Genomic DNA, 17,671 nt, shown 5'->3' on the forward strand with positions numbered 1-17,671 from the left:
ACTCTGGGTCCTCATGCTGTTTCTGAGCCACTTGCTCCAGAAACACGGGTGTCACTTTCATCTGAGCAACCAAGGCACCTGTACCAGACAACTCCAACTGTAGACCTTCCTTAATGAGCTTGTAAAACTCCTTCACCACCGGTCTCCTTTCTGCCGTGATGTGGGATAGACTGCCTAGTGACTTCCGGCTTAGGGCGTCTGCCACGACATTCGCCTTACCCGGATGATACTGAATCTTGCAATCATAGTCACTCAGCAACTCTACCCATCTCCTCTGTCTCAAATTTAAGTCTCTTTGACTCAGGATGTATTGTAGGCTTTTATGATCTGTGAAGATCTCACATTTTACCCCATAGAGGTAGTGCCTCCACATCTTGAGTGCAAAGATTACTGCTGCCATCTCAAGGTCATGTGTGGGGTAATTCAACTCATGCTTCTTTAGCTGCCTAGAAGCATAAGCAATCACCCGTTCGTTCTGCATAAGCACACAACCCAGTCCCACACGGGACGCATCACAAAAGACTGTAAAGTCCTCTCCACTAGATGGCAGAGCTAAAACTGGTGCTGAAGTCAACCTCTTCTTGAGCTCTTCAAAACTCTCCTCGCACTGGTCGGTCCACAGAAATTTCTGATTCTTCCTGGTTAGTCTGGTCAGAGGAGCTGCTATCTTTGAGAAGTCCTGAACGAACCTCCTATAGTAACCTGCCAAACCCAAGAAACTCCTGATCTCTGTCACTGAAGTGGGTCTAGGCCAGTTAGCCACAGTTTCTGTCTTCTTGGGGTCTACCTCAATCCCATTCTCTGACACTACATGCCCCAAGAATGAAATGCTCCTCAGCCAGAACTCACATTTAGAGAACTTGGCATACAAGCCATGTTCCCTCAAGGTCTGCAGAACCAACCTCAGATGATGGGCATGCTCCTCTGCATTCCTGGAATACACCAAGATATCATCTATGAAGACGATAACGAAGTGATCCAGGTACTGGCTAAACACTCTATTCATGAGGTCCATGAATGCTGCAGGGGCGTTAGTTAACCCAAACGGCATTACAAGGAACTCAAAATGCCCATATCTGGTCCTGAAAGCTGTCTTTGGTACGTCCTCTTCCCTGATCCTCAACTGATGGTACCCCGATCTCAGATCTATTTTGGAGAAGCAACCCGCTCCTGCTAGCTGGTCGAATAGATCGTCGATCCTTGGCAATGGGTACTTGTTCTTGGTAGTGACTTTGTTCAACTGCCTGTAGTCGATACAGAGTCTAAGAGATCCATCCTTCTTTTTCACAAACAGAACTGGAGCACCCCAGGGTGAGGTACTCGGTCGGATGAAGCCCTTGTCTACCAGCTCCTGCAACTGCTCCTTCAACTCTTTCAATTCTGCTGGCGCCATCCTGTAGGGAGGGATAGAGATCGGTCGGGTTCCAGGCATCAGTTCTATCTCGAACTCTATCTCCCTAGCAGGTGGTAAACCTGGCAGCTCGTCTGGGAACACATCTAAGAACTCTCTAACCACTGGCACCGAGGCGGGCTCTCTAACCTGACTATTTAGCTCCCTCACATGAGCCAAATACCCCTGACATCCCCTCCTAAGCAACCTACGAGCCTGAAGAGCTGAGATCATACCTCTAGGTGTACCCCTCCTGTCTCCTCTGAAGACAACCTCTGATCCATCCTGACCTCTGAACCTGACTACCTTGTCCCTGCAGTCCAAGGTAGCACCATGGGTAGATAACCAGTCCATCCCTAGAATGACGTCAAAGTCTGTCAAATCTAGAACCACAAGGTCGGCGGACATGCATCTCCCCTCAACAAAAACTGGACTACACTGACAGACTGACTCTGCCACTGATGGATCACACTTGGGTCCACTGACCCAGAGAGGACACTCTAACCCAGAGATCATCAACCCCAACCTCTGGACGGCTCTCGGAGCAATAAATGAATGAGATGCACCAGGGTCCATCAATGCATAAACATCCGAACATCCAATGACGAGATTACCTGCCACCACGGTGTTGGATGCGTCTGCCTCCTGCTGTGTCATTGTGAAGATCCGTGCTGGGGCTGATGGACCTTCACCTCTGAAACCCGCTGAAGAAGAGGCTGCTCCTCTCCCTCTGCCTCTGCCACTGGCCTGAGTCATGGCTGGAGCTGCTGGCTGCGCTACACTGCCTGAAGCTGTCTGCTGGGACTGAGCCATCGGGACTGCTCTTGGACAATCTCGAGCCATATGCCCCTCCTGACCACATCTGAAACAGGCGTTCGTCCCAAACCGACATACTCCCCTGTGTGGCTTACCACACCTCGCACAAACTGCATTATCCGCACCAGAGCTTGAGCCACTCCCAAATCCCAGACTGGACTTGACTTTACTCCAGAACTTATTCTTCTTACCCTTGGGTTTACCCCATCTCTTACTGCCTGAAGTTGCTGCACTCAAGGTAGAGGGATCTAACCTTCCCCCTCCCGGAGTTTTAGAACCAGAAGCTTGTGCCACTGTCTGCTTAACTGTCCCCTGAACGATGGCACTAGCCTCCATTCTCCTAGCCATGTCTACTATGGCGTGAAAACTCTCTCTATCTGCTGACTGTACCAAGGAGGAATACCTGGGATGGAGCTTCATGATATACCTCCTCGACTTCTTCTGGTCTGTGCTAAGGTCTTGCCCTGCAAATGGCAGCAACTCCATAAATCTATCAGTATATTCGTCTACACTCATGTCATCAGTTTGCCTCAACTGCTCGAATTCTATCATCTTCAATTCTCTTGAACTATCAGGGAAAGCCCATCCTGCAAACTCGTTTGCAAACTCTTCCCAAGTCATGCTGTCCCCTCTCGGGTTCACATAATTTTTGAACCACTCCCGTGCCTTCTTGCACTTGAGAGTGAACCCAGCCATTTGAATGGCTCTACTGTCATCAGCCCCTATCTCATCTGTAATTGCCTTGACCCGCTCCAAGTACACGAACGGATCATTACCGGTTTCAAACTGGGGAGCACCCAGCTTCATATAGTCTGTCATCTTAACCTTGCTCCCACTGGCTGAGCTAGGTCTAGGTGGCTGAACAACTGGGGCTGCTGGTTCTGCAGGTGGTGGAGATGGTGCAACATTTTCTGAGGTAGGGTTTGCTGGATTTGGATAGTAGGGTGGAGGTGGATACATTGGGTACTGAGAGTATGGTGGGTAGTATGGTGGGTATGGCATCTGTGTGGGATAAGGGGTGAAACTAGGGTAATCCGATGTACCTCCCATCGAATACCCGGGATGTTGTGAGAAATGTGGGTAGTGAGGTGGCTGTACAAATCCCGAGGCCTGAGTGCCTCCTTGGGACTCTCCCATTCCTTCTTCTGGCATACTGACTCCCAAACTGCCATCCCTCCTCTGTTCCACGTCCATATCATCTCCCATATCCTCTGACGCTCCTCCCTGAACTGTTCCTCTGACTGACCTGCTTCTACCCAGATCCAAAGACCTTCTAGGGTCTCTTGCTACTCTGTCCCTGTTGGACCTGCTAGACATTGCCCTAGGCAATGCTGGAGGACGGGCGCTCATGCCCTCATCCTCAGGTGGTACTACAGTCAATCTTGCTGATCGACGAGTTCCTCTCATCCTGTTTTCTGAAAAACAGTGGACAACACATAAATATTAGCATCATATGGTTCATGTGGGCACACATGAACCCGCATCACATACATCACATATCATAGCATATCATTAATGCACATGCATATTATCATGGCATTTCACATCATCATGCAAGACAGGACTCCACATCCTATCCTAGTGGACATGATCTTTTCCTATTGTGCTTGACCTTCTATAACATCTATGAGCCCGACACTCTAGGTCCGACCATATGAACCTAGGGCTCTGATACCATTCTGTAACGACCCGAAAATCGGACCGCTACCGGCGCTAGGATCCGGGTCGGCTTAAGGCCGCCGGGACCCGTAGCAAGCCTAACATAATACCTGTAAACCTGTATAATCCCATACATGATCAACAATAAGCATAAAAATTAAAACTTTTCTTTACATATTCATCAACCAAACTCAACCTGTGCATAACATTAACATAACATTGATCCCTCTGTGGGATCTCATCAGTGCCCTCAAGGGTAACATAACCTGTGTTGAGCTGGTTTACATAAACATCATCAAAATCTCTAAGATCATGTATAAAGAGGGATACAACAATCTATGGTCAAGCACATACTAACATCCATAAAACTCATTACATAACTATACTGTACTTTTACATTACAATTTTGATCATGTCCATTACTAGCTATTACAAAGGCATAACTTCTTTACTCTATCCGGACTCCCGCACTATACTGAACCTGCAAGCCTGGGGGTGAAGGGAGAGGGGTGAGCTAAAAGCCCAGTGAGTAGAGCTAGTAAAATACATTAACACTATGTTCAAATGGAATGCATCATAACACAAACAATTCACATAAGGGTTGGGTGAACTTGTCACCAATTAGTCTAAGCTAACATAGTGCCAGGCCGTAGCATGGGGTCCTGGTCTTCCTGTCATACATACATTACTTACCATTATTCCAGGGCCTCCTCTGGGCTCCTGGTCTTCGAGTCCACAATCGTGCCAGGCCGTAGAATGGGGTCCTGGTCTTTCATTTCCGTGCCAGGCCGTAGAATGGGGTCCTGGTCTTCCTGTCATGGACTAATTGGGTCATCCAACATTCACCCACATCAACAATAAATGATGCAATGCGGCATATTCGTGAAACTAATGCAATCATCCTATTGCATAATCATGATGCATGAAACATGATAAAACATTTAATTTAAAAGATTGAGTTTAGTTCCACTCACCTCTGGCTGACTCTGACAACACCGAAGCAGCTGAACTCACTGCTGGGGTCCTCGGTTCCTCGGGTCCGAACCTACACAGGTGGACTCAAATGAGGGACCAAACATACCTGAACATAATTCTAAAATATTCCCCAAAAACCCCCTAAAACATCATAAATTAACCATAAGAATACATGCATGAAATGGCTGGACAGGGCACTTTCGGCGGCAGGTTCGGCGGCCGAAAGTCCCTCCAGAGACGAAAGTCAGGCAGGTTCGGCGGCACCTTCGGCGGCCGAAAGTGCCAGACAGAGACGAAAGTCTCTTTTCGGGGGCACCTTCGGCAGCCGAACGCTGCCTCCACAAAAGGGGTTCGGCGGCCGAAACTCCCTTCGGCTGCCGAACCTGGTTTCTGCCAAACGGGCAGAAACTTGGTTCAAATGAACCTCCTGCCTCCCAAAACCATAAATCATGCATATATCTCAACCAAAACATGCATACAAGTTCCTAGGGGCCTCAAACATCCATATACCCTATCTACAACACTTCATCACACACAAACAAGCTACATTGCTCAAAACATCAATATATACCCATAACATCAACATATAACCTAACATGCATTTCTACCCATAGATCTTGCATAAAACTTATTTAAAACTCATAAGGAGCTTAAGATCGGCTCTTACCTCTTGAAGATCGAGGGTTGAGGAGATCTAAACTTGGAGATGGGAGAAGTTCCAACTTTTGGTCTCCAGGCTCCAAAACTCGTTCTAAGCTCAAAGATCTTCAAAACCAAAGTTATAAACTTGTAAAGATCATGGAAAAAGGAAGGAAAAACTCAAGATTGGGGAAGGATGGCGGAATGCTCACCTTGGCCGAAATGGGGAGAAAAAGCTCGCCCATTTTCGGCTAAGGGACCCTTTTATAGGTGGCTGGCCAGACCACGTTCGGGGGCCGAATGTGCCTCCGCATCCATGCAATGTTCGGCGGCCGAACTTGACTTTCGGCGGCCGAACATGAACTTCCCTAACTCATGCTTTCGGGGGCCTAACGTGCCTCCAAAACGCATGCATGTTCGGCGGCCGAACTTGACTTTCAGCGGCCGAACCTGGGTTTTCCTCCAAAGACTTTTCTTGTAAAAACTCATTCAATTTCATACTCAAAACCATTAAAAACATGAAAATATTTCATAAAACATGATTCTACCCTTCTAGAGATCTCCGACATCCGATACCGGAGTCTAGCCGGGTATTACATTATTGTCAATGCCGTTTTGCGCTAATAGACCATGCGCGCGCCTGGTAGTTCATAAGTGCTCTAGAGATTATGCCACAATCTCATAGAAGCGGCCCCACTCCACACTTATATAGGTGATATCATCAAGTGTATACTGCAATTTATACACCACCCATAAGGGATATGAATATTATTAAGAGTTTTCATCTCATCCTCTCATTAATGCAGTCTAGCACTTCTCACACCATAGAAAGGGACAACAATAAATAGTGCTATCAGAACTAACAAGTGACTTGTTATTACCCATATGAACCTTTTTTATGGGATCTCCAATTACAAGGCTGGGTTACCATCACTGTTAATTTCAAATTAGCTCAAGTCCCATTTTTCTCGATGTTTCATCTATTAGTTTTCTCTCTAAAGGTTTAGTCAGAGAATTGGCCAAATTCACTTCTAACTTCACATAATCAATGGAAATAGTTCCATCTTTCAGCAGCTGCTTAACAACATTATGTCTCAGACGAATATGTTTATTCTTACCATTGAAAGTTTTATTCTTTGCAATGGCTATTGCCGCTTGACAATCACAACGCATTGATATAGATGGTGTTGATAAAAAATTCACTAAATGCAACAGACTCCCAATGATCTATGCATATCCAGACTCTAATTTTCTTTAATTGACAGTTAGGATCATAAGGGATACTTACTGGTTTGACATTGAAATGTCCAAACTTTCTTAGAAACTTCTCAACATAATGCTCTTGTGATAGCATTGGACTATCATTCTTCCTTATGATTTCTAACTCCCAAAATCACATTTGCCTCTCCCACATCTTTCATATCAAATTTAGAGGCAATGAAAGTTTTTGATTTACAACTATATCATAATTTGTACCAAAAGTAAATGCATATGAACAAATAATCTCATATTCATCATTTATACGTTCTATATATACGCACTTATCAGTCATTTATACATTTTGTATATACACACTTATCAACTTCAACAGAGATAAAACTATCATTCAATAAAACTTGATCAAATTTCTCATGCCACTGTTTGGGAGCTTGTTTTAAACCATATAATGATCTAAGAAGTTTGCAGACTTTATTTTCTCGACCAAAAACAATACAATCATTAGGTTGAACCATATAAATTTCTTCTTCCAAGTCTCCATTTAAGACTGTTTTTAACATCCATTTGATGAATAATGAGTTTATGCATAAAACCTAAAGCAATTAATACTTTAATAGAAGTAATTCTGTCTCAGGAAGCTAAAACGAGTTTATGTATAGAAGCTAAAGCAAACTTATAAACTTGAGTTTATAGGTTTCAGCATAACTTATAAACATGCAATCAAAAGTTTTTGAACCTATTTTTCATTTCTTAGGATCAGGAAGAATTGCTTTAGCAAAACACCCCCACACTTTTAAATATTTTAAGTTAGGTGTATAACCTTTCCAAAGTTCATGGGGTGTTTTATCAGTTTTCTTATAGGGTATCCTATTTTGTAGATAATAAGTAGATAATAAAGCTTCTCCCAAAAGTTATTAGGTGAGGAATAACTTATTAATAAAGCATTCATAATTCCTTTTAATGTTCCAATTTTTCTTTCCACTACTCCATTGGATTCAAGTGAATAGGGTAAAGTAAATTCATAAGTTATTCCTTCTTTTTTCACAAAAGTCATTAAGAAATATATTCTCCACCTCTATCTGATCTTTTTTTTTTTATTTAATTGATTTTCCACTCCAGCTTTATACAATTGTGTATATCAAATGCTTCATCTTTATTTCTAAGCAAATATACTTTAGTATATCAATAAAAGTTACATAATATTTTTTACCACCTCTAGTAATGGTTTGTTTTAAATCTCCTAAGTCTGTGTGTATTAAACTAAGCAATTCAGATTCTCTATGTGTAGTTGAACATGATTTTTTGGTTGACTTAGATTCTACACAAATCTCACATTTATTTAAACATGTATTACCAGAGCCAGATATTATACTAATATATTGCATTTTTTTTTAAATATAAGAAGCACTAACATGTCCTAATCTAGCATGCCATAAATCAAAAGAATCAAGCAAGAAAGCACAAGATTGATGTATTTCCATTTGTTATTGCAAAAATATTGAGAATAAAGAGTCTGTGATTACAATAACCTTTTCCAATAAAAATATCATTTTTAGTGAGTATAATTTTGTCTGACCCAAATGACTCCTTAATCCCATCATTTCTCAATAGTGTTACAAAAATTAAATTAGCTCTTATATTGGGTACATGAAGTACCTCATTAAGTGCCAAGGTCTTGCCAGATGTGAGTTTGAGAAAACTTTCCCTTTACCAAGGACACTTGCAGTCCTAGACTCACCCAAATACACATGTTCTTCTCCTTCCCCCATTATAAAGTAGGAAGTAAACGCATTTCTGTTTGTACAGATATGCCTAGTAGCACCAAAATCTACTACCTATTCTAGCACATTAGCTACAAGAAAAGTTTGAGAAATAACCGCAGCAATAATGTCATCTCCTTCAACTAGATTCACTTTTGGTTTAGGAGGATTGTCATTTATCCTCCTTTTTCTGTACTGGGGTGCATCATGACCCGACTTACCACATACAAAATAATATCTTTTCTTTTTAAAGATGTGATTATTAAACTTGAGTTTGTAATCAGATTTCTTATTTTCGTACCTGTTATTTGATTTGTGCACTTTTCCTTTGTACAAGATTTGCTCTTGTAGCCAACATCCTCAGTAGTATATTTCAGGTTCATTGAATCTCATATTTTATTGAATCTCATATTTCATTGGCTTCCTTGTAAGAACAGTAGTTATCAAAGAAATTGTTAAAAAGAGTACTGATAATTGTATGCCTACATACCTTATTAGAATAGACCCAGATTTCATGCAACTTTGGATCAACAGCAGGTACAAGTCTTGATTCTCAATCTTTGAGATGTGAGGACAGTAGGCAGAAGAGATCCACCATTTGTAGAAGCAGAGACAATGACAATATTTAGTTCCATTTGTATAAAGATAAATCCTTAAGATTATTGGAAATATTGGATAAAACAATGAAACCTGAGTCGTGTTGAACACTGTCCTTAAGGATTTATTTTGTGATCCCCCAGGATTAAACAGGTTCTTTTGGGATTTAATTTCCAGGATCAGGACAACAATAATTTATCTCTGATTTATAACCCAGCAGCTAACACAGAGAAAAGAAAGAATAAAGAAGAAAATTGGGAGTGAATATCTTTGTAAAGATAAAGGCCATTTATTGTGGAAAACTTGACCGCTATATATGGTTATAAGAATCTTGAAATAAAATCATAACGGTCATATTTAATATTATATTTAAATCTCATAAATAAAATATTTAATGACCATAAAATCTTTAATTACCATAAAATCTTCAACGACCATAAAATCTATAATTACCATGAAATCTCCAACGACCATAAAATCTTTAATGACCATAAAATTTTTTTGAAATCTAAACTAATTTTACAACAGCTGCTGCGCTGAAGAGCAACCTCTTTGTATCACATACCCAATACTGAATGCACCATTGGAATTGCGAACATGAATGATTTATATGTTACCAAAATTCCAAGGTTTGGAGAATGAAAACCCTCGTCGTCATATAAAGGAGTTTTATGTGGTTTGTTCAAATATGGACCACAAGGTATAACTGACGAACAAATAAGGTTGGTAACTTTTCCTTTAACTTTAATTGAATTTGCTAAGAATTTGCTCTACTATTTGCTCCAGGTTTAATCACCACTTGAGCGCAAATTAGAGACTTATTCTTAAAAGGATTTTTTCTAGTGACCAAAGTATCATCAATAAGAAAGGAAATAAGTGGAATCAAACAACAAAGGAAAAATGAAAATTTACATGAATATTGAGAAAGATATAAGAAATTAATTGCTAGTTATCCAAAACATGAAATCACCCCAAAACATTGCCATTAGAACGAAGAATAATAAATGCTGCTAGTGGAGGAGTCATTGTAGAAATGAAATCTAAAGAAGGTAAAACTTTAATCTCCAAATTAGCTGCCAACTCTAGACAGTATGGCCAAGAGGAGGACATTCCAAGAAATGCCAATGGAGTAAGTATTGCATCTTTAGATTTTAAAATTTCACAACTAACAGTTGCAATTCAATAATTGGCTGCAAGGAATAATGCATGGACTTGTGGCATTTGCAATGCACGAACTTGTGACATTTGCAAACAAGCAAATCACCCCACAGATATGTATCATATCCTTCAAAAAGGAGAGCAACAGGTAAACGCCATTGGAGGGTTCAATGGACAACAAAGAAGTATGACCCATTTTCAAGCACTTACAATCCGGAGTGGAGAGATCATCCAAACCTTAGCTATTAGACAACAAAACTTCCAGCCTAGAGCAAACTATCAAACTACAAATTCAGGTATGTTTCTAGAAGACATTGTTCAATCCTTTACTAATAGCGCTCTTGCTTTTCAATAGGAAACGAAATCGAGCATATAGGATTTGGAAAATTAAATGAGCCAACTTGCCACATCAGTGAGCAAACTAGAATCTCAAGGGAAACTGCTCTCCCAAACCCTGCCAAATTTAAAATAAAACATAAGTGCAATTACGTTGCGAAGTGGGAAGGAGTTGGAATTTGCCGGCCTGAAGAGGCTTGTCCAAGGCAATACGGCAGACCAAAAAGCAGAAACAAAAATAGAGATTCCAGAAGAGAAACAACCCCAGAAATCTAAGGAAGAACAATCCCAATATTGGTAATACGTCTACATTTTCCTGAAAAACTTGCACAAACAAAGAGGGAAAAGGAAGAGACATAGATTTTAGATATCTTTTTCGCAAAATCCAGATAAACATATTTCTTATTGAAATTATAAAATAAATATCCAAGAATGATTTTAAAGTAATTTGTAAAAATATAATTCGCTTAAGAAAACTTAAGTATCAAACTTTTATCACTCTGTTTACAATAAAAAAGTTTTGTAAAATTTTTTATTTGAAAAAAAAGGAATTTTATTATTTTTAATTTAAATATTTTTATTTTAAAATAAATTGAAATTTTATATAATTTTAAAAAATTTATTTTATTTTTTTTTACAAAATAAATTGTGTATAAATCAGTGCTTTTGAAAACTCCAAATCAATAAAATAAAAAAGTGAAATATACTCCTGAAAATATCAATCAAAATGAATAGTTAAATATTTACAAAAAAAAGTTTTTTTTTTTAAACTTTTTTGAAACATTTGACTCCTATTGTGACATCAAAACTAAAAACACTTATTTGATTAGCGTAAAGAAAAGAAAAGCTTTTTGCATTTACGTTTCGAAAAATTAATTAATATAAAATGTATTTTATTTAAGAAAATTTTAAGTTTGAAGAAAATAATTTTAATTTTTTCTTTAATTTTAAAAATTTTATTAATACCATAAAATTTAGTAATATTATTTATTTTTAAAATAAAAACCAAACAATGATTTGTTTTCTTTAAAAAAAAATATTTTCCACAGCATGTACAAATTATTTCCAAAAAAATAGTTTTGTTAGTTAAAATTTTTTTTATATATCTTTTAATTTTGAGAGTACTTAAAAAAAATACCGATACATATTTTTCTAGACAAAAGAAAAATATTTTTAAGAAATTTGACTTAACATTTAAAATATTATTAACATTATTGAACATTCTATGCATAAACCTTATTAATTCTTTTAATTTATGAAGATTACAATCGAATAATAGAAAGTAATTAAAAATATTTTTCTTAAAAATATCTTTTGCATATATATTTTTTTAAAAATAAATAGAAGCTTAATTTGATTAAACTATACACTAAATTCGGTTTGTATAAAATATAGTTATTAAAATTTAGTGAGTTTAAATTTTATGTAATGAATATATGTATGCATGAACTTATTTATATAAATAAATAATAATATAAATATATTTTTTATATTAATAATTATAAATTGTTTGAATTTTATATTTTAAATAACTAGAACTTAAAATATTTTATAGAATTTCTAAAAATTTAGTATAAATTATTAAGAAAAATATATAATTAAATGATACGATATGAATAATTTAGGATAAATTTTAATTTAGTTCAATCTATTACCAAATTCAACAGAACAAAAAATCATCAACTACAATCTAAAAATTTGCATCAAATCAACAATTAAAAAAAAATATATCATCTCCAGTTCTTGAATCTCTCTATCAACTTAAAAGACTGGATATAGCCAGAAAATTACTGCACAACTTACTGAAATACAGGTTTCTATCAACCAGAGGAGAAGCAAGTTGTATCTCCTCAAAGCTCTCCTCGCACGTATCTGAATATGTCATCGCAGAGCTCACCAATGTCTTCACATTTTCTAAGGATCTAGCATTTAGAGCTTCAACTACATCTTCCAGATTTTCAACAGCCTCACTATATTCTTCTCTGCATTCATCCAAGCAACTGGAGAGACTCTCATTTCCTGTAGCTTCAGATTTCAAATCACCAATGTGGGCTACAGTTGCCACCCCATATGATTTGCTAATGTTAAGTGCAATACGAGCTAGCCCTTGAAGATCTGCTGTTTTGCTGCGAGGATCAGATCTTAAGGTAGATGCACAGACTTGGTAGTAGAGGGTGTGGCTGCATGAAGTAGAAATAAAGTCCTCGCTGTTATTATCTCCTGGAAATTGCAATCTTGTAGAACCACAAGTACCCATTATTGCCAAGAACACAAGAACAGAGTTGAAGATTTTGAGTGAAGCCATAATCTTGTTTTCTTGTGGGTTTTTTCAAGGGAAGTTGGTAAACCAGAGAGAGAATTTTATAAAGGAATTGGGAAGTTGTAAGAGTTTGGTTTTGTTTTAAGTGGAATGGCGTCTTCTATTTGTTTGGGTGTGGCATTTTGACAAGCATGTTGTAGAACACATGCTGGGGTCACTTTTTTAGACAATTACAGGCAGTTACAAATTAACAAGGGATGTGCTTATTAAAATGAAGCAAGATCTGTTTCTATATAAATAGAGACGAAGTTTCTTGTTAACCCTGGCCAAGGCCTGCAGAGATTAGTGATTCTAAATCAAGAGAAAATACAATAAATGTTCTAAATATTGAGTTTCAGGTACCTCATCTTCCAAATTTGAAGGCTCCCAAGGAATCTAGCTCGATAAATTAATTTAATTAGCAAAGGTTTCTACTCTTTCAGAAAATTCTGATCATGTGTAGGACGCACCTGTCTAATATTATAAGGAAATGTGAAATTGTATTAAAGTCGAATCTTGAACTAGTTTTTTGGGTGAATTAGACTTGATCCAAATTTAAAATAATATAAAAAGCGCTTCGAATTACGAGTTTCAGCCGCTCATAAAACTGTAGAATTAAGTCCATGTTGAATTATTAAAAATTAATTACCGTGCTAACCTTGTGGTTGCACTTGAGGGTGAACATTGAATCTCAAATCGGTTTAGAATAGGGTAATATGCACTTTATAAGGATTTTAAATATTCTTCCCCTTAACCTTTTGGGTGAGATAGACCTAATTTAAATTTAACATGATATTAGAGTTTTCATCGATATTAACCTCTTATAAATATTTCACGCTGCAATGTAGTTTTGAGCGTGAGAGAATATATTGAATTTTGAACTAATTTATGCGGTGAGCTAGGTATAGCCAAAATTTAACATAGCAGAAAGACACGGTGCTTTAGAAGTTGGAAGAGGTATTGGCTCAACATCTTCGTTGATAATCACCTTCCAAGCCCTTGGATTGAACAACTTGTATCCTTTTATTTCTAAACTGTAACCAATAATGATGCATTTTTTTGTCTTATCTTTAAACTTCTTTTTTAACTCATTACGTATATGTAAATAGACAATACAACCAAACACCTTCAGATAGCTCAGATTTATCTTTCATCATGCCACTCTGTTTTGTTGAGGAGTTTCTCAAACCGTCAACTATACTAAATTCCGTACTTTCTCAGGATATATTCAATGCTTTTATAGTTCTTAAAGTTTTAATAAAATAACTACTTTGTTTCTCAATATATGACATAAAATAATTAAACATCAAATTTTTACTTCAAAAAATAAACTTTTGTCTTTTTACTAAAATTATTAATAGAAATTGTGAAGTATTTGTTACCTCCATTAGATGGAGAACAGCTTAAGTGGTCCTTTTAACTCTCCATGTTGTCACTGTAGGAAATGGATTTATGTTTAAGTGGTCCTTTTAACTCTCCATGTTGTCACTGTAGGAAATGGATTTATGTGCTTTTGTCCTGGAACACATTACTCACCAATATGCTTAAAAACTTGAATGCTTAGCAAGCCTAAAATCCACTCCTTTTTTGTAAGGAATCTGAAGCTTTCAATATTCAAGTGTCCGAAAGGCATAATCACAGAGTTATAATAAGAAGTAGGGCTATTTGCATGAATAAATCAAAATTTTTCACTATTTTGTAGTTGAATCTAAAATTATAAAATATCTAAACTTAAAATTTAAATTGGGGAGATTATGTCTTGCTGACATAATAAGATGATAGTGAATTATTTTATTATACTCATAACGTAAATAAATGCTATTAATACAAAAAATTTAAACTTTTTTGCTATTTTATAATTTAATCTAAAACTTTAAAAAGTAATATAATTCAACTCAAAATCTCTAAATCTATCTTCTTTCACTACTAAATCTCTAAAAGATCCTATTATTATACTTTATTTCTATTTATTTGGTGTAAGAAATTATAAGAGAACTGCTTTCTATTTTTTAATTCTGATTTTTTTAATTCTTTTGGATTTTAATTCTGGTTCTTTTAATTTTTTTTCGATTTTAATTATATTTATTCTTAATACAATATTTCTACTTGTGCCTCTAAGTGTTAGTTTATGCTATTAAGTTGTACAGAAAATTAATAGCATAACTGTAAATAGTAAAACTATAATTTTTATTTTTTATTATATTGATATGGTTTTTTATAACAAATATAATGAAATTTATTATGATTAACACTTAACAAAGTATTTGAAAAATAAAAAATTAATAAATATGAGATATGTTGTAATTTTTGTTGAACTAGTGGCAAATTGAAAGGAGTTAAAAGTTTATAATTTTTTACATCAGATCATACGGGGATAAAAATAAATAAATTTAAAATTTTTGAGTTGAATTATATCAATTTTATATTTTAAATTGAAAAATAGCTAAAAAAATTTTATATTTTTTATTAATAATATTTATCTATGTGACATGAATATAATAAAATAATATTTCTCCCCAATCCAAGTTTTAATATAATTGTAACAAAGTTTACCATTTTAAATAATTTTTGAAGTTTTGGATTAAATTATAAAATAGCGAAAAGTTTTAGATTTTTCATACAAATATACCTAAGAAGAATTATCATAATTGATGTGTGACAAATCGAGTTTTGAAAATACTTCATTACAGGCGGAATCTAGCAACAACTAATTGTCATTTCTACTTAAGCTCTCATAACTATAGTTAATAATAAAGTTTTTGGATTATCATTTTGAATAGCTCTAGTATGGTTTTCTCCAATTTTATTATTTTCTTGTATAATATTTTTTGTTATAGACAGGGCGGAGGGAGGAGTTTCCCTTTGATAGGGCACCGCTGCGCACTGCTGCGGCACCATCGGCTGCGCCGCTGCGGCACCTTCATCCCCCTTCAAAGCATTTTTCGGTCGCCGGTACGGCACGTGCCCCTTTGCCGTACCCTCCCTCCGCCCCTGGTTATAGTGTATATTTTTTACAATTTTGACATTAAATACATAACTTGCATTCATCTGATAGTGATCGTGCTTTTCTTTTTTGGCATTTATGGCATTCAATATTAGATTTATCTTGAAAAGATTCACTACTTCTGCTACTTCCTTGACAGTGGTTCTAAAATTTCTGCCTGTTTTGGCTTTAAAATTCTGGTATTTTCTGTTTATGATGGACCCTTATTTTTTAAATTTACTTGAATGTTTGATCCAATGTGCTTGGTAATCTCTCGTTCATTTATATCTTAGGGGACTCCAACGAGACTCATTAATCATTAAGAGTCAAAATTTTAAGATCTTTAAACTGTTCAATAATTGTTACACATGATCAAACCATCTTAATTGCATCAATAAATTTTTTTCCAAAATGTCTTTTTTCTTAATTTTTTCACTATTATTTTTCATGTCGTTCACTATCTTCTGCATATGCAAAAAAATCACAGAATAATTTTGTCCTTGCCTTGCTTCATTAGCTCATATTGTTTTAAACCTTGCAACCTTTTCTTTCAATTGGATATGCACTTTCATATGTTTTAAGAAAAATATATCAAACTTTTTTGTTGTTTTGGTATGATATATTCTTTTTAGAACCGTGTTAGTTTGACAGACTGACAAATTAAAAATAAAGCTTTCTCGTTGAGAAAATGTCAAATTTAATCGTTCTAAAAAAAATATCAAATTTAATATTTTATTACCTAATAAAATAAATTTTTAATATATTTATTTATTTTATATATATTATATTACCTAAATTAAGTAAATATAATTTATTATTACATAATTTATCACCACATAATATATTATTTATATTGACAAAATTCAATTCTAACATAATATCTAATTATCTTCAAATTTCAAGTAAAATATGTATTAAGGGATAACTATAGTTTCTCTTTATTTTTTTAAAATATTTAGGTATAAGTATTTCAAATAGGGTGTGAGTGGTATGTACATTTGAATATTGGTTGAAACTCAATTAGCGTGAATATTAATTCTTTTTTTATTATATCTGTGTACTCTTGTTAAAATTATTAGAGTTATTACATTAAATAATATTTAAAAAATAAATAAAAATATAAAATATAATAAATAATACCAAATGACTAACAATAAAAAAAAAACATGATTGTTGGCATTTCTTAAGAGAATATAAAAAAATAGATAAATATATTAAAGACAATCTTATATGTATTTACTTTAATATTTTTTTATTATCATAAAAATTAACTTCTTTTTACATAATTATAATTTACAGAATATTTCATATTTTAAAAACATTCCTTATGCATGCTAACCCGAATTTTAAGAAAAAATATTAATTCTCCAATACCGCTTTAAATAATATAATATTTTTAATTGTAAAATATTATATTTATTTCACATTACTTCATAAATACATTAAAAAAATATAATAATTATACTAAATAAAATAAATAAATATATTAATTTTTTTTATTGTACTAAATAAGAAAAATATTAATTTTAAATATTTAAATTAAAATTAGTCAATTAACTATAATTAACGAACCAATTGTTGCATTTCTTTAAAATCATTACTCTTTATATATAGTTACATCTATATTGTAAAATTTTTTTTTTTCAATCGAATTTAAAATTTATTGACGTGTATTGAATTTATTGTTAAAACAGTCCGAAACTGATCCAAATAATTTTTGGATCACTTTTCACTTGATCTAAAATGGTTAATTCAAATTATTTAGTAGTTTTATACTAACTATTATATACAATTCAATTTTTTTCATTTGGGATGGAACAGCCGCCTGCCGCAAGCAGGCA

The 17,671-nt window shown here is 35.1% G+C and overlaps 1 protein-coding gene across 1 annotated transcript; it reads right to left on the reverse strand.

The window, feature by feature from the left end:
* Positions 1–12,253: 12,253 nt before the first annotated feature.
* Positions 12,254–13,014, reverse strand: LOC110610417 (cell wall / vacuolar inhibitor of fructosidase 2). The gene has a single exon (XM_021750330.1). It carries the CDS (start codon positions 12,851–12,853, stop codon positions 12,305–12,307), a length of 549 nt encoding a protein of 182 aa, XP_021606022.1. The 5' UTR covers positions 12,854–13,014; the 3' UTR covers positions 12,254–12,304.
* Positions 13,015–17,671: the final 4,657 nt, after the last annotated feature.

Source organism: Manihot esculenta, chromosome 3 (assembly GCF_001659605.2).
Source record: "Manihot esculenta cultivar AM560-2 chromosome 3, M.esculenta_v8, whole genome shotgun sequence".
In the NCBI taxonomy this organism is placed as follows: domain Eukaryota; kingdom Viridiplantae; phylum Streptophyta; class Magnoliopsida; order Malpighiales; family Euphorbiaceae; genus Manihot; species Manihot esculenta.